Genomic DNA, 20,986 nt, shown 5'->3' on the forward strand with positions numbered 1-20,986 from the left:
TGTATTTTAAAATATTTATTGTAATTAACCATACATCGAGTCATATAACTAAAAACAAAATTAGTTCTGTAAAAAAAAACTGATTCTCTGCTCTCCTCTCACTTAGAGGAATAACATCTAAGTATTTAGACCGCTTGAGCCAAATCAGCTAACGTTTCATTGCTCTGTCCAACGGTGGTGGGGTAGCTGGCAAGACTGGACAACGTTTCCATGGATTTGCTGATGCCGGGGCAGGTGGTCTGTAGCGCCTTGTAGCCATCGAGTTTGATGATCTCTCGCTCCTTGGACGAGCCACATTCGCAGGCAACATAAATGCAAGTTCGCGCAAAGTCCACAAATGCCATCAACCGCGGAGGAGAGTTTAGATTCACGAACGCTCTCCTTTCGTCCGCGGTTTCCTGACGTTCCAGCTCTTTGGTGTACGATTTGCTGATGTACATCACTTGAACGCAGTCAGAATGGGCAATGAAAAGGCAAGATTCTCGGTACTTGAAGTCTAGCGGTTCCTGTAGCCAGTTGATATTGTGCGGCCTCGATCGGCATCCATATTCGTCTACAAATATGCCCACCTCCTTGAAGCAAAGGAGAATCTCCTGGCTGTTGATTTTAAACGAAGCCATAGGAGTGCAACTTCTTATGTCTCGCAGACTGGTATCGGACATATCGAGGAATTCTTCTGCCCCAAAGGTTGTGAGATCGATTTCGAAAAATTTATCCGAACTAACGATAGCGGTATGTTTGGTGAAAAGAATATTAGGGACTGGAACCACTGTATCCAGCCCGCGAACAGGTTTGAAACGACCGAGGGTAGTGTCAAATTTAAGAATCACTATTCTTGAGGAAGTAGCAGCAATGGCGATAACTTCCGACATCTGATGCGAAGGTACCTCATCCATCATTTCGACCAAATGCCACCGCTCGGTGTGTGTTCGATTCGCAATCGACAAATCTAACACGAACGTTTCCAATTTAGGCGATAGGCAGGATGAGGCTTGTGCTCGGCTTTGTAAATGACGGGTATCGCACTGGTACAGATATTCGCCATCGTTACCAATAATGATCGCCTTTGGCACATGCTGAGAAATGGTGAATGACTTTACGTTAGGAATGCCCTTGATGTGAACCAACTCGGTTGTTTCCGTGTTGTAGGAAAACAAGCCGTTTTCGCAGGCTGAAATAATTAAAAATTTAGGTTATTCAAGTTCATAGGAGAAAAATGTTTAATCTCTTACCTAACAGAACGATATATTCATTTACATCGTACACGTCGTTAATGATCAATCTAGGCTCGAGGGGCCTAGTTTTGAACAGCAAATCTCCCACGTATTTGTCCCCCTCATCTTCGTCGTTGTCAGTCTTTTCCCCAATGCTGCTTACGGGATGATCGTCGCTAGAATCGAACGGGCGATCGGCAATGGATACAGCATCAAGGGAAGCAGTGCTGCCATCTTCAGTCAATTCGTTTGCTAATGAATTCAGCCCGCCACTTAACGCCGAAGCTCTCCGGCAATTATTTGGCGCCCCCGAGCGGCACTTGCGGTGCACGTTCTTGGAACAATCCTTACACTTCCAGTATGCTTGTCCGGCCAGGATGTGGCGATCGCAAACACTGCATAGTTGCACAGGATTTTTCGAGGAAGGCGTTTCCAGGGTCATATCGAATGTGTGGGCTCTACTTGCGGTGGTCGTCTTAACTGGACTACGTTTTTTGGAAGAGTGTGGTTCCGGATGTTTCGTCTTGGAAGAGGTTTTTTCGGGAAGATGTGTAATTTCAGGATTATCTATTTGATGTTGATTATTATCTTCATCCTTTTGGGCCTTTTTCAAAGTTCCTTGCATGGCAATCATATCGGTTTTCGCTCTGAGGAGTTGTTCTTTAAGTTGATTCGTCCGCTGTCGCTCTTTCTGTAGTTCATCTTGAAGTTTTTTATAGCTGGTGGTATTTTCTACCATAATCGGGTTCGGCGGAACATTTTCCTTCTTGTCATTTCCACTGGTTCCGAAAACTTTTTCTGCAAACGTTTTCTTTTTCTTGTGTGTTGATTCTTCGACACGAGCTTGCAAATAGTCGATGAGCTTTTTGTGTTGCGCCAAAGTGGCTTCTGATTTAATGTCCCGTTCGGAATAGAATAGCTTCTGCTCAGCCAAAACCGATTTAACGTGATCTAGTTCAGCATTCAGTTGATTGATGTGATTTTTGTAATCTTTAGCATCGTTGTTCTGCTTAGTAATATGCTCCTTGGCCAAGAACAGATCGGTTAGGATTTTAGCATTTTCCTCTTTGAGAATAAGATGTTCATGTTCATAATTTGAGACTACCTTTTGCAGGTTTGAAGTGTCTAAATTAAGCATTTCTATGCGTTCCTGAACCTCGAACAGGCTGGTTGTTTTTTCTATAAGCTCTTTCTGCTGATCAACCATTTGAGTTTGTAAATCTTCGAATTTCTTTCGAAGCTCTTCATATTCGGACACCAGCTGAGCTGTTCTAGACTCACTGAGTGTCTTTGAGGAACGTTCTTGATGCAATTCTTGACGGAATTTGGTAATGTCTGAGTCTTTTTCTTTGAGTTGTTTTTGTAGGTAAGTTATTTTCTCTAAACTTTCCTTACCGCTCTTCTTTTCCTTCTCCAGCAATATTTCAAGCTCAGTTAGCTGAGTTTCTGTTATGCTGCATGCACCTTTAAGCATGTTGAAATTTCGAGAAATACTTGCCATCTTCGCTTCTAACTCCTTATTCGTTTCATGAACATCGGCTAACTCTTCCTGGCATTCCTTCAACTCTCGCAACAGCCTTGAATTTTCAGATGTCATCATTCTCAGTTTGTCATTGGTTTGACTAGCCGTTTGTTTAACTTCTTCCAATTTTTCTTCTAAACTTTGAATTTTTGCCGAGCAAGTTATCAATTCAGCTTTTTCAGCCAAACGTCCTTTATCAATATAATCCCGAGCAGTTTTCTCCTTCTTCAACTCATCCTTTAATTGCCGAATGTCTTCCTTCAAATCATCAATGTGTTTTTCCTTCCCACCCAACACTTCTGTCGCCTGTTTGGACTTGAACTCTACCTCTTCCTTCTCCAGACGAGCTTTGTTCACCCTTTCTTCGGCCTGCTCGACTCTCCTTTGCAATATTGAGTTATCCAACTTAACACGTTCCAGTTCCTTTTCCAACTTCCACAACGAAAGGTTAGCCGTTCTGGCCGACTGCTTGTCTATAATCGATTGCTCCCGGATAGCACTCAACTTGTCCTCCAGTCGCTCGTTCTGGCGCTCCAATAGCAGAGTAGATCCATCACTACCCACGCCAAGGCCACTAGCACCAGCAACAGCACCACAACCGTTGGTCTTGAACTGATCGATTATCTTTTCCAGTCGGGAGACAACCTCCTCCAATCCGTCCGCTCGTTTTCGCTGAAGGTCTTCACTTTCTCTACAGCAGGAAAGGATAAAAAGTAGCAAGTGGAAACAGAAAAGAAAGTTAATGTTTGATGAAACAAATAAAGCCGCGCGGCGCAAACATGACCATTTCAATTGCTATCAAGTTTTGTGCGTGTACCATAAAAATAGGGTTTAATGCAACAAGCTGCAGCACCGTATCGAAACTTGAGAGAGAGAGAAAAAAACAGTCATGGTTAAGACGTTAGTTTTCCCTAACTTTTGCCTTATAACTACGAAAAACGCCAACAACCAAAACCTCTTTAGGAAAACGATCTCAAATCGTTGGACTTTTGCTTTTCCTCATAACCACCCATTTGTTACTGTTGATCGGATATGAGCGTGAAAAGCGCTGAGACTTGTCGTTTTTTTCAAATTTTTATTCCTAAAACAAATCCTTCAATAAAATTGAATAAAAAAGTGCATAATTCAATAAATGAGTTACTAAACAATTATGTGATCATTTATCTTGATTAATTAGTTTTAAGAACAGCATAGAAAAGAATAAATTTCGTCACACCCTAGCAAAGCCTCGAATGTAGATCAACACCGTGAATGGAATGGAACGAACACACCGCTATCGATGATCAGCTGATAGCGAGCAGCCCGATCGAAGTAAGTAGTGTAGTTGTAGGTCTTGTAGGTAGACCTGTTATCATGCGTTGATCAGCAGATAATTGAGTTTCCATATGATATGGGCGGTACGATTGTGGTAGGTATTCAAATGGGAAAGTGAAACAAAACGGTGGGCAAGAGGGTAGTGACTAACTATAAGTAGGTACTTATTGTTTCACACGTTTTTTTCGTGTTCACTTGTAATGACTTTTTTCGTTCCATTTTTACTATCATATCGATTGAATGCCAATAAGTGTAAAATATTCTGCATACTCCATCATTATAATTAGTGTTGTTATGATTTAATTCGTTTTCAATGCTCTGGAATCTGTGAGAAAATCTTACATTTATTCAGCAGCAGTTTTTTTAAAGAATTTCTTTCAAGACTAAGTATTTTTTCCTTTCAAGACTAAGAAGATTCTATTCAAGTTAAAGTTATACTTTGTCACTTGGGTTACTAAAGTCTGCTTCATTTAATATTGGAACAAATTCTTTTGCTCATTGTGGCGCTCCTAGTGGACGGATTTGGAAACTTTTTTCACCCACGTGTCGGGAAATTCATTACCTTTCACCATGTATTTATGTCATAACACCAAACGATAGCATTTTGTAAACAACCGCCATGGAAGCCGAACGGAGAGATCAAATTGTGCACAGTTTTCTTGAAAATCCATTGTTGTCGGCATCGAAGCTAGCTAAACAGCTTAAAATGCCCAGAAATACCGTATGGCGTGTTATCAAGCAGTACAAGGAAACATTGACGACGGCTCGGAAGCCGCATTCGAAGCGTCGGAGTGGAACTGTCGACCGGAAACTGCGTGGGAAAGTCATCAAGGCCGTCAAGAGGAATCCCAATCTTTCAGACCGCGATTTGGCCAATAAGTTCCAGGCCGCTCACAGTACGGTGCGACGAATTCGTCTCCGGGAAGGAATAAGGTCATTCCGAGCCAGCAAACAGCCAAATCGGACGCTGAAGCAGAACAATGTGGCCAGAATCCGTGCTCGAAAGCTGTACGACCAAGTGCTGACCAAGTTCGACGGATGTAAAGTCTGCTTCATTTAATATTGGAACACAAACAATTGCGTGTAGTTCAGTCATTTATTAACGAATTCATAATTTGTTTTTCATACAAATGTAGCATTTTCTTTACTCTTTCATAAAAAAAAAATTAAAAAAATTATTCATTGCTGTTTCGAAGAAATTCTCGTACTCGTACTCGTAAGAAAACTGTGCACAATTTGATCTCTCCGTTCGGCTTCCATGGCGGTTGTTTACAAAATGCTATCGTTTGGTGTTATGACATAAATACATGGTGAAAGGTAATGAATTTCCCGACACGTGGGTGAAAAAAGTTTCCAAATCCGTCCACTAGGAGCGCCACAATGAGCAAAAGAATTTGTTCCAATATTAAATGAAGCAGACTTTATACATCCCAAGTAACATTTAAAGTTTTATAGCAGGCTACTACATCAAGTTTAGGTTTTATAAGGGGCTTAAGGAGTCAAATAAAACTATCGGTGTTACTTGGGATTAGCTGTCTAAGTACACTTTTATCGAGTAAAAAATACTGGAGGAAAATTGAAACATGTTACGCTTTAGAACTTGTTCCGAATTATGAAAGCAGGTTAAAAATAGGGTTCAGCAACATTTTAAAATTTCATTTAGTTTAAGAAATGTTAATTTTTTTTTTTTTAATTCGTCTCTGAAGGATAATTGAAAAGCACATTATATAGTGGCTAAGTGGTAGCATATTCCACTTAAATTTTAAGAGCTAACGTTTCAAATATATCCCAATAATAGACCTCAGAATTATGAAAAAACATCCCACTACTCAATGCTCGGAAAAAGCATTATAAAATTGAAAAATTCAAGTCAAGAGAAATGAAAGTTCTTGAAATGTAGATTTCTTCATCAGTGAGGCAAAATTGCCTTCTTCTCAGCTTGATTATGGGCCTTGTATAAAAAAGAACTAGAATTTTCAGCTCTTTATCATACTCCATATTCTGTAGCATAGCAATCTCCCAGTCTCGGTTTCTCCACAATCTGCTAATCAACCCGTTGCGGATCATCGAACGAGTCACAAAATATCTGGTCCTTCGAACCGGATCGGGACTAATCTCACATCAAGAACTAAGCATGTCAAGAGCAGGGTAGGTAAAACACGCCCGTCACGCTTGACCCTACTAGTTTTGTTTCATCAAACGACCGGCATCGTACTCAATTGACGGAGCCTCACTACTCGCATGACGGATAAAGCACGACAACAATCAACATTTCTCCGTCATGCGACTGGCGAAGCTCCTACACATGGTCAAATTTCTCCTGAGAGTGACTGGCTCTTCGCACTTCGATCGGCTGCTGACGGCAGGTACAACTAATTGGACGACTTGCTGGCAGAGAGCAAGAATAGCAATAAAAACTGAAAACGCGCTTGCTGGCAGGAGCAACAATAATAATAAATGCGTTTCTTTTTCGTCTTAGACTCGTTCGAATGCGATTGATGAATGCTTGACTATGAAATTTTTTTAGCTTCAAACGACTGGGGGTTGAGTGACTGGCGTATGAGGAACAGTCAATTGAGTTTGACGGACCAAGGGCTTCACAGTCACAGTTGACTGATGCCAAGCCTGATCAATATGCTCGAACTACTGGTTCCTGTTCTACACAGCAAAAAAATCTGAATCCTTAACAACACTTAAAACTGAAAACCTTTAATATTACATGACGTGGATCGCGATTTATTAATGTAAATTTACAAAATAAAAAAAGTTGAATCCTTAACAGCACTGAATTCTAATGTCACAAATATTACTTGACACGGAACGCGATTATTTGACGTAAATTTACATCACATATGATGTAAATAAAATAGAAGCTAAACATATGACGGAATTTTCAGTGCTAATTAAATATTTTACGTCTTCAATATTTTACATGTCTTTAAATTCTACACGTCTTTTGAAGTTTACAGACGTGGGATATTCAACTCGCACAGAAAATTCCATCATATGTTATGCTTCTTTTTCGTTACATCATATGTGATGTAATTTTACCAATTTTTTTTGGTCACACGCAATTCTTAACAACACTGAATAAGAAATTTCCTCAAATTACACGTCATGGAATGTGATGAGGACATTGAATTTTAATTAAATCAATATTACAATACACTGAACGTGATAATGTCATGTAAAATTATGGACTGTCAAGAAAAGGATCAGAGAAATGTAAACAAAGTGTCAAGTCAAGTCGTGCACCAAAGTATTTTTTTTTAAGCAGTTTTCCCACGAGAAAGGTTCCCAGAGATCTTCGTGAAGCAGGATGTGGTTCTGGAAGCGGCTCCAAGTTATTCATCTTTGGATCCGGTACTTAAGGGAAAAAAATGAAAGGTGAAAAAAATGTGAGATTAAAAAATCATTGTCACTAAATAAAATAAATTAAATTTATTACAAACAGGTTTTATTTTTATTATGCTATGGGATAATTCCATTATTGAATCATAAATACCAATAAATAAAACAAAATAGATTCCAATTGGATTTTTTTTTCTTCCAATATTCAGTGATTTTTTTATTTACATAATTTTTATTTTACATGTTGAATTTTACATCATTTTTTATTTTACACGTTGCAACATTTTACTGTCGTGTAATTTCCAACTAGCACTGAAAATTCCGTCATATATGATGCTTCTTTTTATTTACATCACATGTGATGTGATTTTACAGATTTTTTTCGTAGTGTGTACTTTTGCGAGCATAGCACAAGCTCGTAAATGATTGGAGATAATCCTGCGCTTCGGGAGATTCTACCCCGTGTCTCTTCGTATCGTTCAAATCAACGAGTTCGAAACCTTCAACGTCTAAAAGTCGCACGAATACGTTACAACTGCTTTCGATGCACATACCGACTTGGATGTGTGTGACAATAGCAGCTTCAACGTATTCGAACTACTTCTAGCCGTTCACTTCGTTAAACGACTTTTGCAGTAATTGACATCAGAACTTCAAGTGTGCGACTTTCATAATGTTGGCCAGTGAGGTAGACCAGAAGAACGTTAGAGAAAATCAAACAAGTCAAGGGTTGGCCAGGGCAGGCCGTCGTGCTCTAAAGTGTTTTGACCACAAAGCCAGCCTGAGTTGATAGTCAAGAATGACAGTTCAAAATCTCTTCTTAGGCGATTTTCCTACCTAGCGGGGAGAGGAGCTGTAAATAGAACAGTATTCCAGGGGAAGTAGTATGTTCGCAACAAGTGACCCCAACAGCTGTAATACAAATCTACGCACTTGCGAGAGGGTTTTCGGCAATGAATTTTCACATTTGCCGTTTCGGACATGTGTTTAGGCATGTTTTTGAGCTTTATTCACCATTTCTTCCTCATTTCGCGACCAAATTTTTGGAGTAAATATCACGCTTCAAGATTGCCCAGAAATTTTCGATGGGCTGAAGCTGGGGGACGCGTTCGGACGTTGGATCTAAGCACTTAAGAAATTTCTTGATGAAGCAGAACTTTCTTGGACCGCGGAGTTTACCTCCTTAGAAGGTGTAGTGTTTAGTATTGGTAGAAAATTAATATTATACTATGTAGTTAATAATACCAAATAGAGAAAACCAATCTATATATCTCGCGTGAGCTTTCATCATGTCGAATGGAACAAAATGTAAACAAACCGTTTTTTTACAAAAAAAATACAAAAACTGACATAAACTGAACAACATATTCTAAATATGTTGTACAAATTTTAAAGTTGTTTAATAACATTTGCAGCAGTTTTCTTAGAATTCCTGCGACGTTTTATACGACGTAAAGAAAGCTCACGCGAGATATATAAAAAGCAATTTCTGTGGGTTGGTTTGTTTGTCCTCTATAGGCTCAGCCGTCTTAAAGCTAGAGCTGAAATTTGGTATGGATGCTTTTTAGGACCAGGAATGATGAAACAATTTTGATTTTCGAATTGAAGGAGGTCTCTATACAAGAAAAATAATGTTTTCGCGATATTGACGTTATGTTTCTTCGGATTGAGATGAAAACTTTCACATGGAGATTTTGACAGTTGAGCAATTGTTTTCAGGTATTTGAAGTTTAGGTCAGGGGTCGGTAAAAGGGATCGTCCATACGAACTTTTCACTGTTTTTGTAATAAAGGGTGTCGCACGATGAAATTGCCACACAAAAAATTGATTCGGAAAATTTGAGTTTTCATCCGATTGCCATCAAATTTTCAGGGATTGAAAAATAACTATCGTTTTTTTTTACAGTCCATACGCAAATTCCCGCATCTTTGCCTTAACCCCGGCCATAAGATTCTGCACAACCCTCTGAATCAACCGTTTTTTACATGTAAACCCATACTTTCTTCAGTTCCTCGACTGTCTTCACAACCTAATAGGTCGGTTAAGAAGGTGCTTCTTCATAATCGCCCAGTACTTCTAGAAGGGGCGGAGCTCCGGAGTGTTGAACATTTCCGGCACGAAATTAACCTTATTGTCCGCATACCACTTCATCACGTCCTTGGAGTAGTAGCATGAGGCCGCATCCGACCAGAAGATTTTTGGGACGTTGTGGACCTTCAGGAGAGGAAGCAGCCGCTTCTGGAGGCACTTTTTCACGTACACCTTCCCGTTCATCGTGTCCTGGGTCACGAAAGGTGCACTCCAATTCCAGCACGTGCAGATGGCTTGCCAAACCAGGATTTTTTCGCAAATAAGGACATCTTCTGAGTGTGGACATGCTCCGGAACGCTGAACGTATCCTTGCCCGTGAAAAACAGGTTGCTGGGGATCTGTTTGAAGTCGGCCTTCACATATGTTTCATCGTCCATGATGCAGCATTCAACTTTCGTCAGCATGTTGAGGTTCAACTTCCTGGCACGGGTTTAGGCGAACTTGTTCTGCTTCTCAAGGCAATTAGGGGCCTTTTATGATTGTATCCCATTTACCCGAAAACCATTGCCCAGAATGAATTTTTCCCAGAATGACAAATACCCGAAATCAAACCCCAGAATGAACCATTTCCCAGAAAAAAATTCCCCAGAATGCACCATTTACCAGAAATTTTTTTCCCAGAATGGACCATTTCCCAGAATTTTTTTCCCTAGAATGGAACATTTCCCAGAATGGCACAAATCCCAGATTTTTTCCTCTTGTAATTTTATTTGTTTTTTTTTTCTAATGAATTCTTGTAAATTTCATATGATTCGAAATTCATTTTTTCAAATTGATTTTTTTAAATGAAACTACAACTTTGAAATTTTCCAACTAAATTTATTTTAGAACCAATATTGTGCTTTGTTTATGGTTTATGGAACTTTAATTGATTCAATGCTTACCATGGTCCTTTAAAAAACCGTTTTGGTATCCGACTCCTCACGCTGCGCGTTCGAACTTTAAAGACGTTTTGTCCTTCACGCTGTCGCGTGGCGGACGGGGCTAAGGGATCACCCCTAGCTTTCACGCAGACCTAGGAAGCCCCGGCAGACCTAGACCAATGTAATGGGGCCGCTCGGATTTGGGAGCTTCGGCGGCTTTGTGCCGCCTCAGCCCCTTCATCCTCGTTGGTTGCGGCTTTGCCGCAAAAGAATTAAGTTATGAAACCCCATTTTTTTTTGTAACAATTCCTTTTTTTTTATTAATTTCTAGTAGGGATAAATGTTTTCAATTTTCTGGGAAATGGTTCTTCTGGCGAAAAAATTTCTGGTAAATGGTTCATTCTGATGAAAAAAATTCTGGGAAATGGTATTATGGGAAGTTTGCCCTAGGCGACGTTACAAATAAATGTTTCTCAAAACTTTAAATTTAATTTTGATTTATAATTTTGGCAACATTTTACCCCACATTTCGCTATTACATTGCGATCAGATTTTAATATTCACTTACGGCATCCTCCATGAAAGCGCTGCAGCGCACTGTGTGGCCACGAATCGGCTTCATCCTCTGCCCTGATGCGGACAAACTTTCTTTCGCCGCCTTCGGTGTTGGTTTCGGATCTGCTGTCGTCTTCGTTTTGCCCAAGTGGCCGATGCCACATATGATTTTTGCCAGCGCACTGATGGATAGCAGCCTGTGCTGCTGATGACGTTCACTGGCCAACGCAAATGCTGATGCTGTGCTGCAAACCGGAAAGCAGCTTGTGCTGCTGGAGCTGATGCGTCTGGGCACCACCGTCGTTGCTGCTAGCTGACCTGTTGAGTGAGCGCGGTTTACGCTTCCGTTGAAGCTGTGCGGCCGACCAGGCCACGGTTGCCACAGCTGACAGTGCGGCATGGGAAATCCTGCTGACGTAGTAACCGATCGGTAGCACTCGGACACCGGAGATGTTGGTCGAACCGAAGAACCACAGTGGATGCTGATGTGGCGATAAGATTCCTGCTAGAGCTGCTTTAATCGGACGACACAGATCACCTCGACTGATGCTGCCGCGGACTCAGCGGATTGCGAGCCCCTCAGGAAGCGATGTCCCAATTGATTCGATCGACGATGGGATCGAAAACGTGCTGGCGCCGCAGGTGGTGATTTTCCTGCCGAAACCGCCTTAAATTGTGCTGCCAAAGCAGCGGAATAATCCCAAACTGGATTGCTAAACAATGTTGCAATTGCTGGTGCAGTGGCGACGAAACTGGTGAGAATGATGTGTGGCTTGTGGCCCCCCTTGTGCTGCCACTGGAATAGCCAACTGCCTGCTGAGAAGCTGCCAATTCGCCCTGTGGACGATTCCACCGTCGTTACTGCTAATCTTGGCCACCACCTTGGCTTATTTGCCGTTATTTTCCTTCGGAGGTTCTGTCCGCCGGAAGTCAATCGCCGGATGAGACGTGTGGTGATGAAACTGGGGTAGAAAGAAAAAAGGGGCCCTGCGAATGCGGAACACAATTTGGTCACTTCCTTTCCGGACCGGTATTTAACAATATTGAGGCTACTCACTTTGTAGACCCCTTTTTGCATGGGATTTTCCCCGATGGCAATCGTTCCGGGCGTGGCGGAGGGTTTCTTTTTGGATTCTCTATGGAAGGAGATTCCAATTAGTTTTTTGCTTTCCGTTTTGGAAGCAGGGACTCATCCTATCGGCGTCGGTCTTTGCTCGGCCGTTGGTGGACCTCGGAAAAGGAAAGTGATGTGTGCAGTGTGGATCCACTCGTTACCAGTTCTGACGCTCTTTTGCGGATCGCGAGCTCTTTTTTTCCACTCGAAGGTCCTTTATGCCCAATTCACGGCACACACGCGTTTTTTCCCGACAGCAAGCACGCTGTCTTACTACTTTCGTCCGATGCTAGCAAATTTTCTCCCGGAACTGGATCTGTCAGACGGGATTTTTTCTTTTTTCATCCCTGTAGGAATTTGCCGTCTTCTGCTCGAATTCTGTCAAACCGTGCTGGTTTTGTGTTCGATTTTTTTCCGATCCGGGATGAGATCGATTTCTGTTGTACGCTTAATGTAATTTAGTTAAGGGATGGGTTTTATCAAAAATAATGTTGCCATTCGCTCATATCGTATCGAAAGTATCATGACTAACGTATAGTAAAACTTATATGTAACAATGGTACATTCTGGCGAAAATTTTTCTGGGGAATGGTTCGTCTGGGGAAAAAAATTCTGGGGAATGGTTCTTTCTGGCGATTGGAATTCTGGGGATTTTTCATTCTGGGCAATGGTTTTCGGGTAAATGGAGTACAACCCCTTTTATACCTTGAACGTTCGAAGTCCAGCCTTAGTTTTGGCCTTCTGGACAAAACTTCGGCTTAGGTGCAGCTCCTTAGTCACATCCCGAACGGAGGCGTTCGGGTTTCGGTTGAAGGCCCCGGCTACGCGGTTGTGATTTTTTGTGTTGTACGGAATATTTTTTCCTTTATTTCTGGGCTTCCGATCAGTGGTCAATCGTTCCTCGAACCGCTTAATATTCGCGACACCGTGGAATTCGCGATTCCCAACGTTTTAGCGATGGAACGATGCGAGAGAAACTTGCAGGATGTAAACAATGCACTATGAACTAAATCCGCCCAAATTATCATTAAATTCTACCCGACGGTTAAAAAGTTAGAGAAATGTCTTAGTGAGGCAATTTCATCGTAGGCACCCTTTTGGTTTACCGTTGAGTCTCGCGAGCTCGTGATTCATCCTTCGCCTCCACATTCCGTTCTCCTGCACGCCGCCAAAGCCAATGGTTCTTAACATTCCTCGCTCGAATACTCCGAGTGTGCGTAGATCCTCCTCGACCAATATCCATGTCTCGTGCCCGTATAGAACAACCGGTATAATGAGCTTTATGAAATTAATTTGCGGCTTTATCGGTGAGGGTTAAAGAGTTGAAATGAAAGACGGATAGAATATCAGAAGAAAATTCTAAGGTGGTGAAAAGAGCGAAGAGCATTTGAAATAGAAGCTTGACCACATACTAAATTCTATGTCCCGCACCAATTAACTGTATTGAAGAAGTAGTAACCCAAATTGAAATTAATTTGTTAATTAATTAATTAATTAACCATCCATAATTAACTGTATCGAAAAACGTAGTGCCTCCTCTATTGGGTGCAAGGGCTAAGAGTTCGTAGTAGGCACGACCTCCGCTGATCATTCGTCGCCGAATCTCACGGCTGGTGTCATTGCACAGTGGTGCAGATCATCAATCTGGCTGTACGAAATTAATAGCGCCCAGGGATGAAGAGATAGGCATTTGATGTCTTCAGCAAAATTGTTCAGTTTTACATGGAGCATATTTCAATATCAAAATTTTTGCCGAGGGGTCCACCAATAGCGAGATAATAATGCTAACTTTGTTGTTCTTCAAATTGGGGCTTTGATGTCTTGGACGAAGTTGTTTATCTAATCGAAATACATAAGTTTGTTGAATATGTCAAAGTCCTATCACATCACCCTCAGGAGTTACATATAAAGTAAAATAAATCTCTATAAAAAACAGTTTTTTGAACCTGACACGTTGTAGATTGGATAAAATGGTTCGCTGTCTTTGAAACAAAGTTGTAACAAGCCACGATCTACAATTGTCTCATACATTATGATGTTTTATCTATAAGTAAAATAGGTAATTTTCGTATAAAAAGTGTATTTTCAATCATTCAAATCTCTACTATTTCCACCGATTTCCCCGCTAATTTCAAATGGAAATGGTTCCGATTATCATCAAAAATAATCACAAAATAGGGGGTGTTGCGAAAATGTGCACTTTTCGATGGACGAGCCTTCAAAAATTGCCAATAAAATACACTAAATGCTTTCTATAGGGCTTCAGCAACATCTAAACCCATCATAATGTATGAGACAATTGTAGATCGTGGCTTGTTACAACTTTGTTTCAAAGACAGCGAACCATTTTATCCAATCTACAACGTGTCAGGTTCAAAAAACTGTTTTTTATAGAGATTTATTTTACTTTATATGTAACTCCTGAGGGTGATGTGATAGGACTTTGACATATTCAACAAACTTATGTATTTTGATTAGATAAACAACTTTGTCCAAGACATCAAAGCCCCAATTTGAAGAACAAAAAAGTTAGCATTTTTATCTCGCTATTGGTGTACCCCTCGGCAAAAATTTTGATATTGGAATATGCTCCATGTAAACTTGAACAATTTTGCTGAAGACATCAAATGTCTATCTCTTCATCCCTGGGCGCTATTAATTTCGTACAGCTAGATTGATGTTCTGCACCACTGTGCATTGGCTGCGGTCACCAGTGAGCCGACATGACGAAATCTTCGACTATCTCCAACTCGTCGCCGTCGATCGTGACCTTGTTATTACTAGACAAACGGGTTCGGTCGGTCTCGGATCCGCAGGCCACCATCCTTCGTTTTGGAGGTATTAATCATTAAGTGAAATGTCGTATTCGTTTCATCGCTTCCTCGTTTCATCGCAATGTTTCCATTTCCCGCGAAACATGTTTCGTCCCCTTCGAAGACTCTCGACGACAGGAACAATAAAAGAACTGACATATAGAGGGCTGGTGTCTTTTTTGAAGACAACATTTTGTAGCGTGCATTCCAGAACAAAATATATTAAACGAACAAACCAATATCTAACAAATAACTTAAAAAAAAATGAATAATAAACGCAATATTAAATAAATAATGAAAAATTAATAATAAATCGAATAAATAAATAAACAAAACCTAAATCCCTGAATGACACCAGCCGATGGCTATTTAAATCAGGACAAGACATCACACAAACATGTAGATATCTTATCCTAATTTAAGACAATTTTTTTTGTAAATTCTTTATTTGAAACGGCTTACACCTTCAAGTTTTAAAGAGCAAAACTCGTTTTATTTGATTACAATTAAATTTTAGACATTTACGAACAATAATTTATATTCACAATTTTTACAATGTTTTCATCCAAACTCGCCCAAAAATCACAATTTTTATTGTAACCATTGAATGAATGGTTACAAGGCCAACATTACCTCTGTCCACCGCTGAAAAATATACACCCTTCATGATTAACCCATTTTCACAATGTTACAAATATTTCAGAAACAAAATTACGAATCTCCTCCTTCACACATTCGCATCAAGGCAAACGTATCCGATAAACTCACGAAAGCACTCAGCAACGAACGAACTGAACGCGACGGCTGCTCAACGCAGACTGGTGTCATGGTGTCAGGTGTGTGTGAACGAGAGTAGCGTGGCCAGATCTATGGATTTCTTCATAGATCAACGGTTTTTAAGGACTTCTACGGATCGATGTTCGAAACCTACGGATTTTCAGTGTTTTCTACGGATTATCGAAAAATTTATATTCTACCGGAAATTCTGCTAGACCAAAAAAAGGTCATCAAGTTTCATTTTACCAAAATCAGTACATTTTTCGTGTTTTGTCGAACCTACGAGTTTGACTGGTATTGCTGCTTACACTTTTTGGTAATCCTGTAATTCGCTGTGATTTTTTTAACAATGCGCCGATTTTAAGGCTACCGCTTCAATGCCACGTAGAAATCAGCGATTGTTTTTATTTATGAGTTGGGATAGATAAGATTCAAAGAAATGTTTTCCACAAAACGCAAATTAAAATTTAAAAAGTATTATTCTTACCTTCGTATTTTACGTTGAAATATATTTTATATCCGAGAAAATTAATGCCTCTTTATTAATTGGTCAGAACGGGGCGAATGTTAAATTTAAAAAAATCAACTTACAAATTTGACAATTTTTTTTAAGAAACCGCAAAACAATTTTTTTTTTGGTATTTCAGAGAACCTGGTTAAGCCTTTGTAATGTTTTTATAACACAAAGAAAAAAAAATTCAAGTTTGGACCCTAGAATCACGCTGTGACTTGAACTATTGAAAATATACGCTCCTAGACAATTTTTCATTCACTTACCTGGCTTTGATCAAATCGTTGCGCAGCTGTACCTCCAACTGGACGTGCAGCTCTTGCAGGCTCGAGTTGGCACTCTTGAACTCCTGATCGTGGGTGCTCAACAGGGAGCTGCGGTTGCTGCTGGTGGCACTGCTGCTCACACTTTGCTCCTGTAGCTTGAAAATCTCGCGCCGCAAATCTTCACACTTGCGTTGCATCTCTTCACTCATTTTGTCCGAAACCTGCTTGGCTTCCTCCAGCTGGATGGTCATGCGTCGCTTCATATTGTCCACAAACTTTTGGTGTGTGTGTTCGGCACTTTTGACGGTGTGTTCATTGTCCTGCAACCGGGAACGCAATTCCCGGTTTTCTTCTTCCTGCTTGCCGCGGGCTTCTTTTTCGGCTTTCCATTTTTGTTTCAGCTCTAGGATCTTGCCTTCGTAAGTCAATACTAGTTGCTGATGATTCTTGTCATATTCTTCCTTGTCCAGCATCAGTTGATCCTTTGATTTTTTCAATAGTTCTTTGTAATTTTCCACCATGGTTTGCAACTGACTGCATTCGTCAATCTTGGAACGAAGATCGTTGGTTTGGGACCGAAGTTTTTCGTTGAGTGTGCTTATTTCAGTGCGACGATCGGCGATCTGTTTCTCGTAGTTTTGATCGGAACTCTGCTTTGCCTTTTCCCATTTTTTGTAAGTTTGTTTAAGCAAATCGGCTATGGTGGCATCGTTCTTTAGTCGCTGCTCTTCTTCAATCTTCAGACGATTTCGCAATGTCTTGATGTCGGTTTTTGCTGCAGCCAGTTCTGCTGTTTTTACTTTGAGGAGCTCCTGTAAATTTTCCAATTCCTTTTTGGTTTCAGCAAAGATTTTACTGTGAGCACTTGCGGTTACTACTTTGCGTTCTTTTTCCAGAAGCTCTCGCTGAAGTTGATGGATTTCGGAAACGTGCTCCTTGAGCACTCGGTTTTGTTCCTTTATCTTTTGTGATAATCTAGCAGTGACCATATGTTCATCCGTATCGCGATACATACCCGCGAGATCAGGTTCTTCATATACATAACTATATCCGAGGAAAGGTAAATTCTGTCCGCTAAAATCGTTCACCTTGGAAATGGGAAAGGTTGGTTTGTTAGCGTATGGGTTTCTTTTAATCGATTTGTCTACATCTTCGAAGTTAGATGTATCATCATCACTGCTAACAGTTGGAATGATAGGAGAAATGCGATATCTTAGCTTATCCCAGTTTACATCGCTGAAAAACGGATGTCTTTTTATCTCCGGGTAACCCATTCGATTCGAGGCTTTCGTAACCAATCGATCAATCAGATCTCTGTAGTGCGTCGAAACCGACACGTGCTCAGGGTATTCAAGCTTCTTGGCGTATCGCCCCTCACAATGCGCGATAATCTTCGAATAAATTTCATTCACGTTCTCATCGTGGAAAGGAGTAGCTTCCGTTACAAATTCATATCCTATGATTCCCATCGACCAGAAATCGCACGTTACATCGTGGTTCCTATTGGTGCTTTTGGAGCTGATCGACAATGTCTGCAGAAGCTCCGGCGCAATATAGTCCGGTGTTCCGACCGGTGTCATACTGGTCACACTACCATCTTTGTTCATTGTGATGGCATTTCCGAAATCGGCCAACTTCAGATGACCAAAGCGATCCAATAGAATGTTTTCCGGTTTGATGTCCCGATGAACGTAACCTAGCTCGTGGAGTGAATGCAGCGCTTCTGTCAGTTCTGACAAGTAGAACTGTGCAAGCTCTTCATCAAAGACGCCAATCCTAATCATCAAACTGAGCAGATCACCTCCAGGCAGGTATTCCATAACAAGATACAAACATTCTTGGTCCTGAAATGCGGTTTGATAAAGATCAGTTACTTTTCCGATTCAGTTTGTGTAATCGATGTAATCATATTTCAATATCAGCTATTACACTCATATTTTAAACTTAGAATTTAGATTCAAATTTAAGATTCATATTCGGATTTCAGATTTCAAAATAGAATTTAGATTATTAAGATTTCAGTTCAGTTCAGATGCAAATATCAGATTCAGATAGCAAATTAAGATTTCAAATTTTAAATTGTAATTTCCTGATTCGAATTTCAGTTATAGATTTCCTATTCATTCTATAAATTCAGATTTCAAGTTAGAGATTTCAGATTCAAATAGTAATTTCAAATTGAGATTCGAGATACCAATATTATATTCAGATTTAAGAATGTATTAAATTTTCATTTTAAGCTTCACGTTCATTTTTAGGTTTCAGAATCTGTTTCAGATTTCAGTGTCAGATTTGAAATGTCAGATTTCAGAATCCGTTTTTTTAACCTATTTTTTAAATAGCTGAAAAAGCTCTTTACATTGGATTATTCTGATTCGAGATAAGAAATTTCTTTGATGTGAACTTTATGACTCCTGTTATTTTGACTATGGGAATAAACTTCCATTTGAGAAATTAAAAATATGAGACTCAAGTGTATTACGGCGATTTCGGCCGACTTTTTATAATCATGAAAACGAAGAAGTAGGTACCTGAAACGCATACTGGAGTGAGGTGATCCAGTCGGATCGCCTCGATGCCATTATATCTCTCTCCTCTCGGACCTGGGTTGAGGTCACCATGGCTTTGCGCATCTTTTTCATGGCATAAATTTCTCCGGTTTGGCGTTCCGTTACAAGCTGAAATGATGATTGGTTAATCAACTATAAACAAGGACATGAAAGTGATGTTACAACAATCTTACATGAACTTCTCCAAAATATCCTTTTCCGATCATGTTCTTTACATCGAAATCGGCCACATTGACTCTCATCGAACGAGTTTCTTTTATGATTGGGCGATCTAGAATTGGTTTTTTTAGTTTAATTTGAATCGTGGAAGTTAAAACTATAGTATTATACCATAAAGCTTAAGTTACTTGCTACTATTTCAATAATTTTAAAAACAAACTTACATTTATTGACAAAATCCGCCACATTTTTATCCTTTTTTGTCAACGCATCCTTGCTGCACTCCTCATAAAGCACAAAAAGCGAATCCAGCAAACCTTCCCGACAAATCGCAACCTCCAGGGAACCATCGCCGTCCTCGTCCGGCTGGTCCTTCTGTAATCCATAGCAATCGGACCTTCCCAGAACCAAATTATTTAAACGCGCCGTGCGGACGCTTATTTTTCTGCCGTCCATTTTCCACCCAAACTTTCTAACTTGATTTTCCCGGACGCACACTCACAAACCTGTGGAACCCAAACTCGAAACGGATCACTAAACCAAGAGGGACATTTTCGCCGACTATCGGTAGGGAAACAGGGTCAAATTTGTGAAAAATAGTAAATTTTTCAGCTTTTTCCGTTTGGCGCCGGACTTGTAATTTTGAAAACCGTTGCAGCTGGCGGTGGCAAGAAGTGTTGCCAGCTAGTCGTTCACCGACAGGACAGGTATTTTGCGGTTGATACACTGAAATAGAATGAAGTTTTGGTTTGAGCGGCGCCCCCATAATAGAAATTAATTAAAAAAGAGTCAATAAGTCATTTAAAACAGTATAATAATTCCACAAGTTAATTTTACGAAAAACGCTGTAGTTAGTTTGAGAATTAAACTCACCCGTGACATTTTTTTTTCTCAGTTTTTATTTTATTTATTAATGATATTTGTTTCGGTTGAACTGAAACAATCGAAATGGATGACAGGCTTGGTTTGCCGTCCATAGAGCCTGTATTATAAACAAAGAGACGCAATCTGATCCTTTTTAAAATAAATCATATAGCAGCCCCGCTGTCATTTGAGCGCAACACTGCTTCGCTTCAAACTTCACATGACTTCCATTTTGGATACGTTTATCTTTTCGGAATTGGTTTTGGTCTAGTCTGCTATTTTTAACTGAACTGTTTTTTTATCATCGTCATAAACGAGCCTATAGTAAACAGTATAGTTTTTAATACAGGCTCTTTAGGTATAATTTATTAACAAAATGAATTTTCAAAATTGAACATTTGATTTCTCATATAGTAGATGAATATTTTGTTCAGTGTATTGCTCCTACAGAGAAAAGTTGGATTTTTGCAACTCTTCCAAAAGAAGAAGAAAAACTACCGCAAGACGTCAAAGCTGTTGCACTGAAACAAACAATTCAGATTATATTTATGAGTTTTTGCGGGCAAAAAAAACCATTGTTTAAAAGTCAATTATACATGATGCAGTGACATTTAAATCCGTTTTCAAAGCATTTTACCAATTCTTAAATGATTTATCACATTTATTTAGAAAAGAAATGTATCGAATCATTGATTTGAAAAACAAAACGGGAACCAATCTATTTCTTTATTTATAAAAATTTATAGTATTATAAGGGATTTATTTTCTAACTTTAAAGCGGATGGTATGATAAGAGCGACACGTCAAGAAACGCGACGGAACAAGCATTACTTTGTTCAGAATCATTTATAGTCCATGTCATAATTACAAAAAATATAGTGAAGGGATTGTTTTTGACGTCTCAACACACAGAAAAATAAAAATTAGTTTCAAAGGAAAGTGCCGCAAAAACAAAGGATTTTTTCCTTTGATTTTGGGACAAATAAAAATTCCTTTGATTCA

General features: G+C 39.8%; 1 protein-coding gene across 1 annotated transcript; it reads right to left on the minus strand.

Annotated features, from left to right (window-relative positions):
* Window positions 1–19,787, minus strand: LOC129756450 (citron Rho-interacting kinase). Its single transcript, XM_055753326.1, has 6 exons — window positions 19,345–19,787; window positions 19,135–19,232; window positions 18,923–19,069; window positions 16,392–18,235; window positions 1,233–3,427; window positions 1–1,171 (listed from the first exon to the last, which is right to left on the minus strand). The coding sequence occupies exons 1-6, from the start codon at window positions 19,574–19,576 to the stop codon at window positions 126–128; spliced, it is 5,562 nt and encodes a 1,853-aa protein (XP_055609301.1). The 5' UTR covers window positions 19,577–19,787; the 3' UTR covers window positions 1–125.
* Window positions 19,788–20,986: the final 1,199 nt, after the last annotated feature.

The sequence above is a fragment of the Uranotaenia lowii genome, chromosome 3, assembly GCF_029784155.1.
Source record: "Uranotaenia lowii strain MFRU-FL chromosome 3, ASM2978415v1, whole genome shotgun sequence".
Taxonomy (NCBI): domain Eukaryota; kingdom Metazoa; phylum Arthropoda; class Insecta; order Diptera; family Culicidae; genus Uranotaenia; species Uranotaenia lowii.

Bases quoted from the DNA above. Each gene is read 5' to 3' on its own strand.
- LOC129756450 (XM_055753326.1), bottom strand. From the start codon at position 19,576: ATGGACGGCAGAAAAATAAGCGTCCGCACGGCGCGTTTAAATAATTTG. The intron at 18,236-18,922 runs GTACCTACTTCT...ACCGCATTTCAG, and splicing joins CACTCCAGTATGCGTTTCAG to GACCAAGAATGTTTGTATCT. The intron at 1,172-1,232 runs GTAAGAGATTAA...TAATTATTTCAG, and splicing joins TGAATATATCGTTCTGTTAG to CCTGCGAAAACGGCTTGTTT.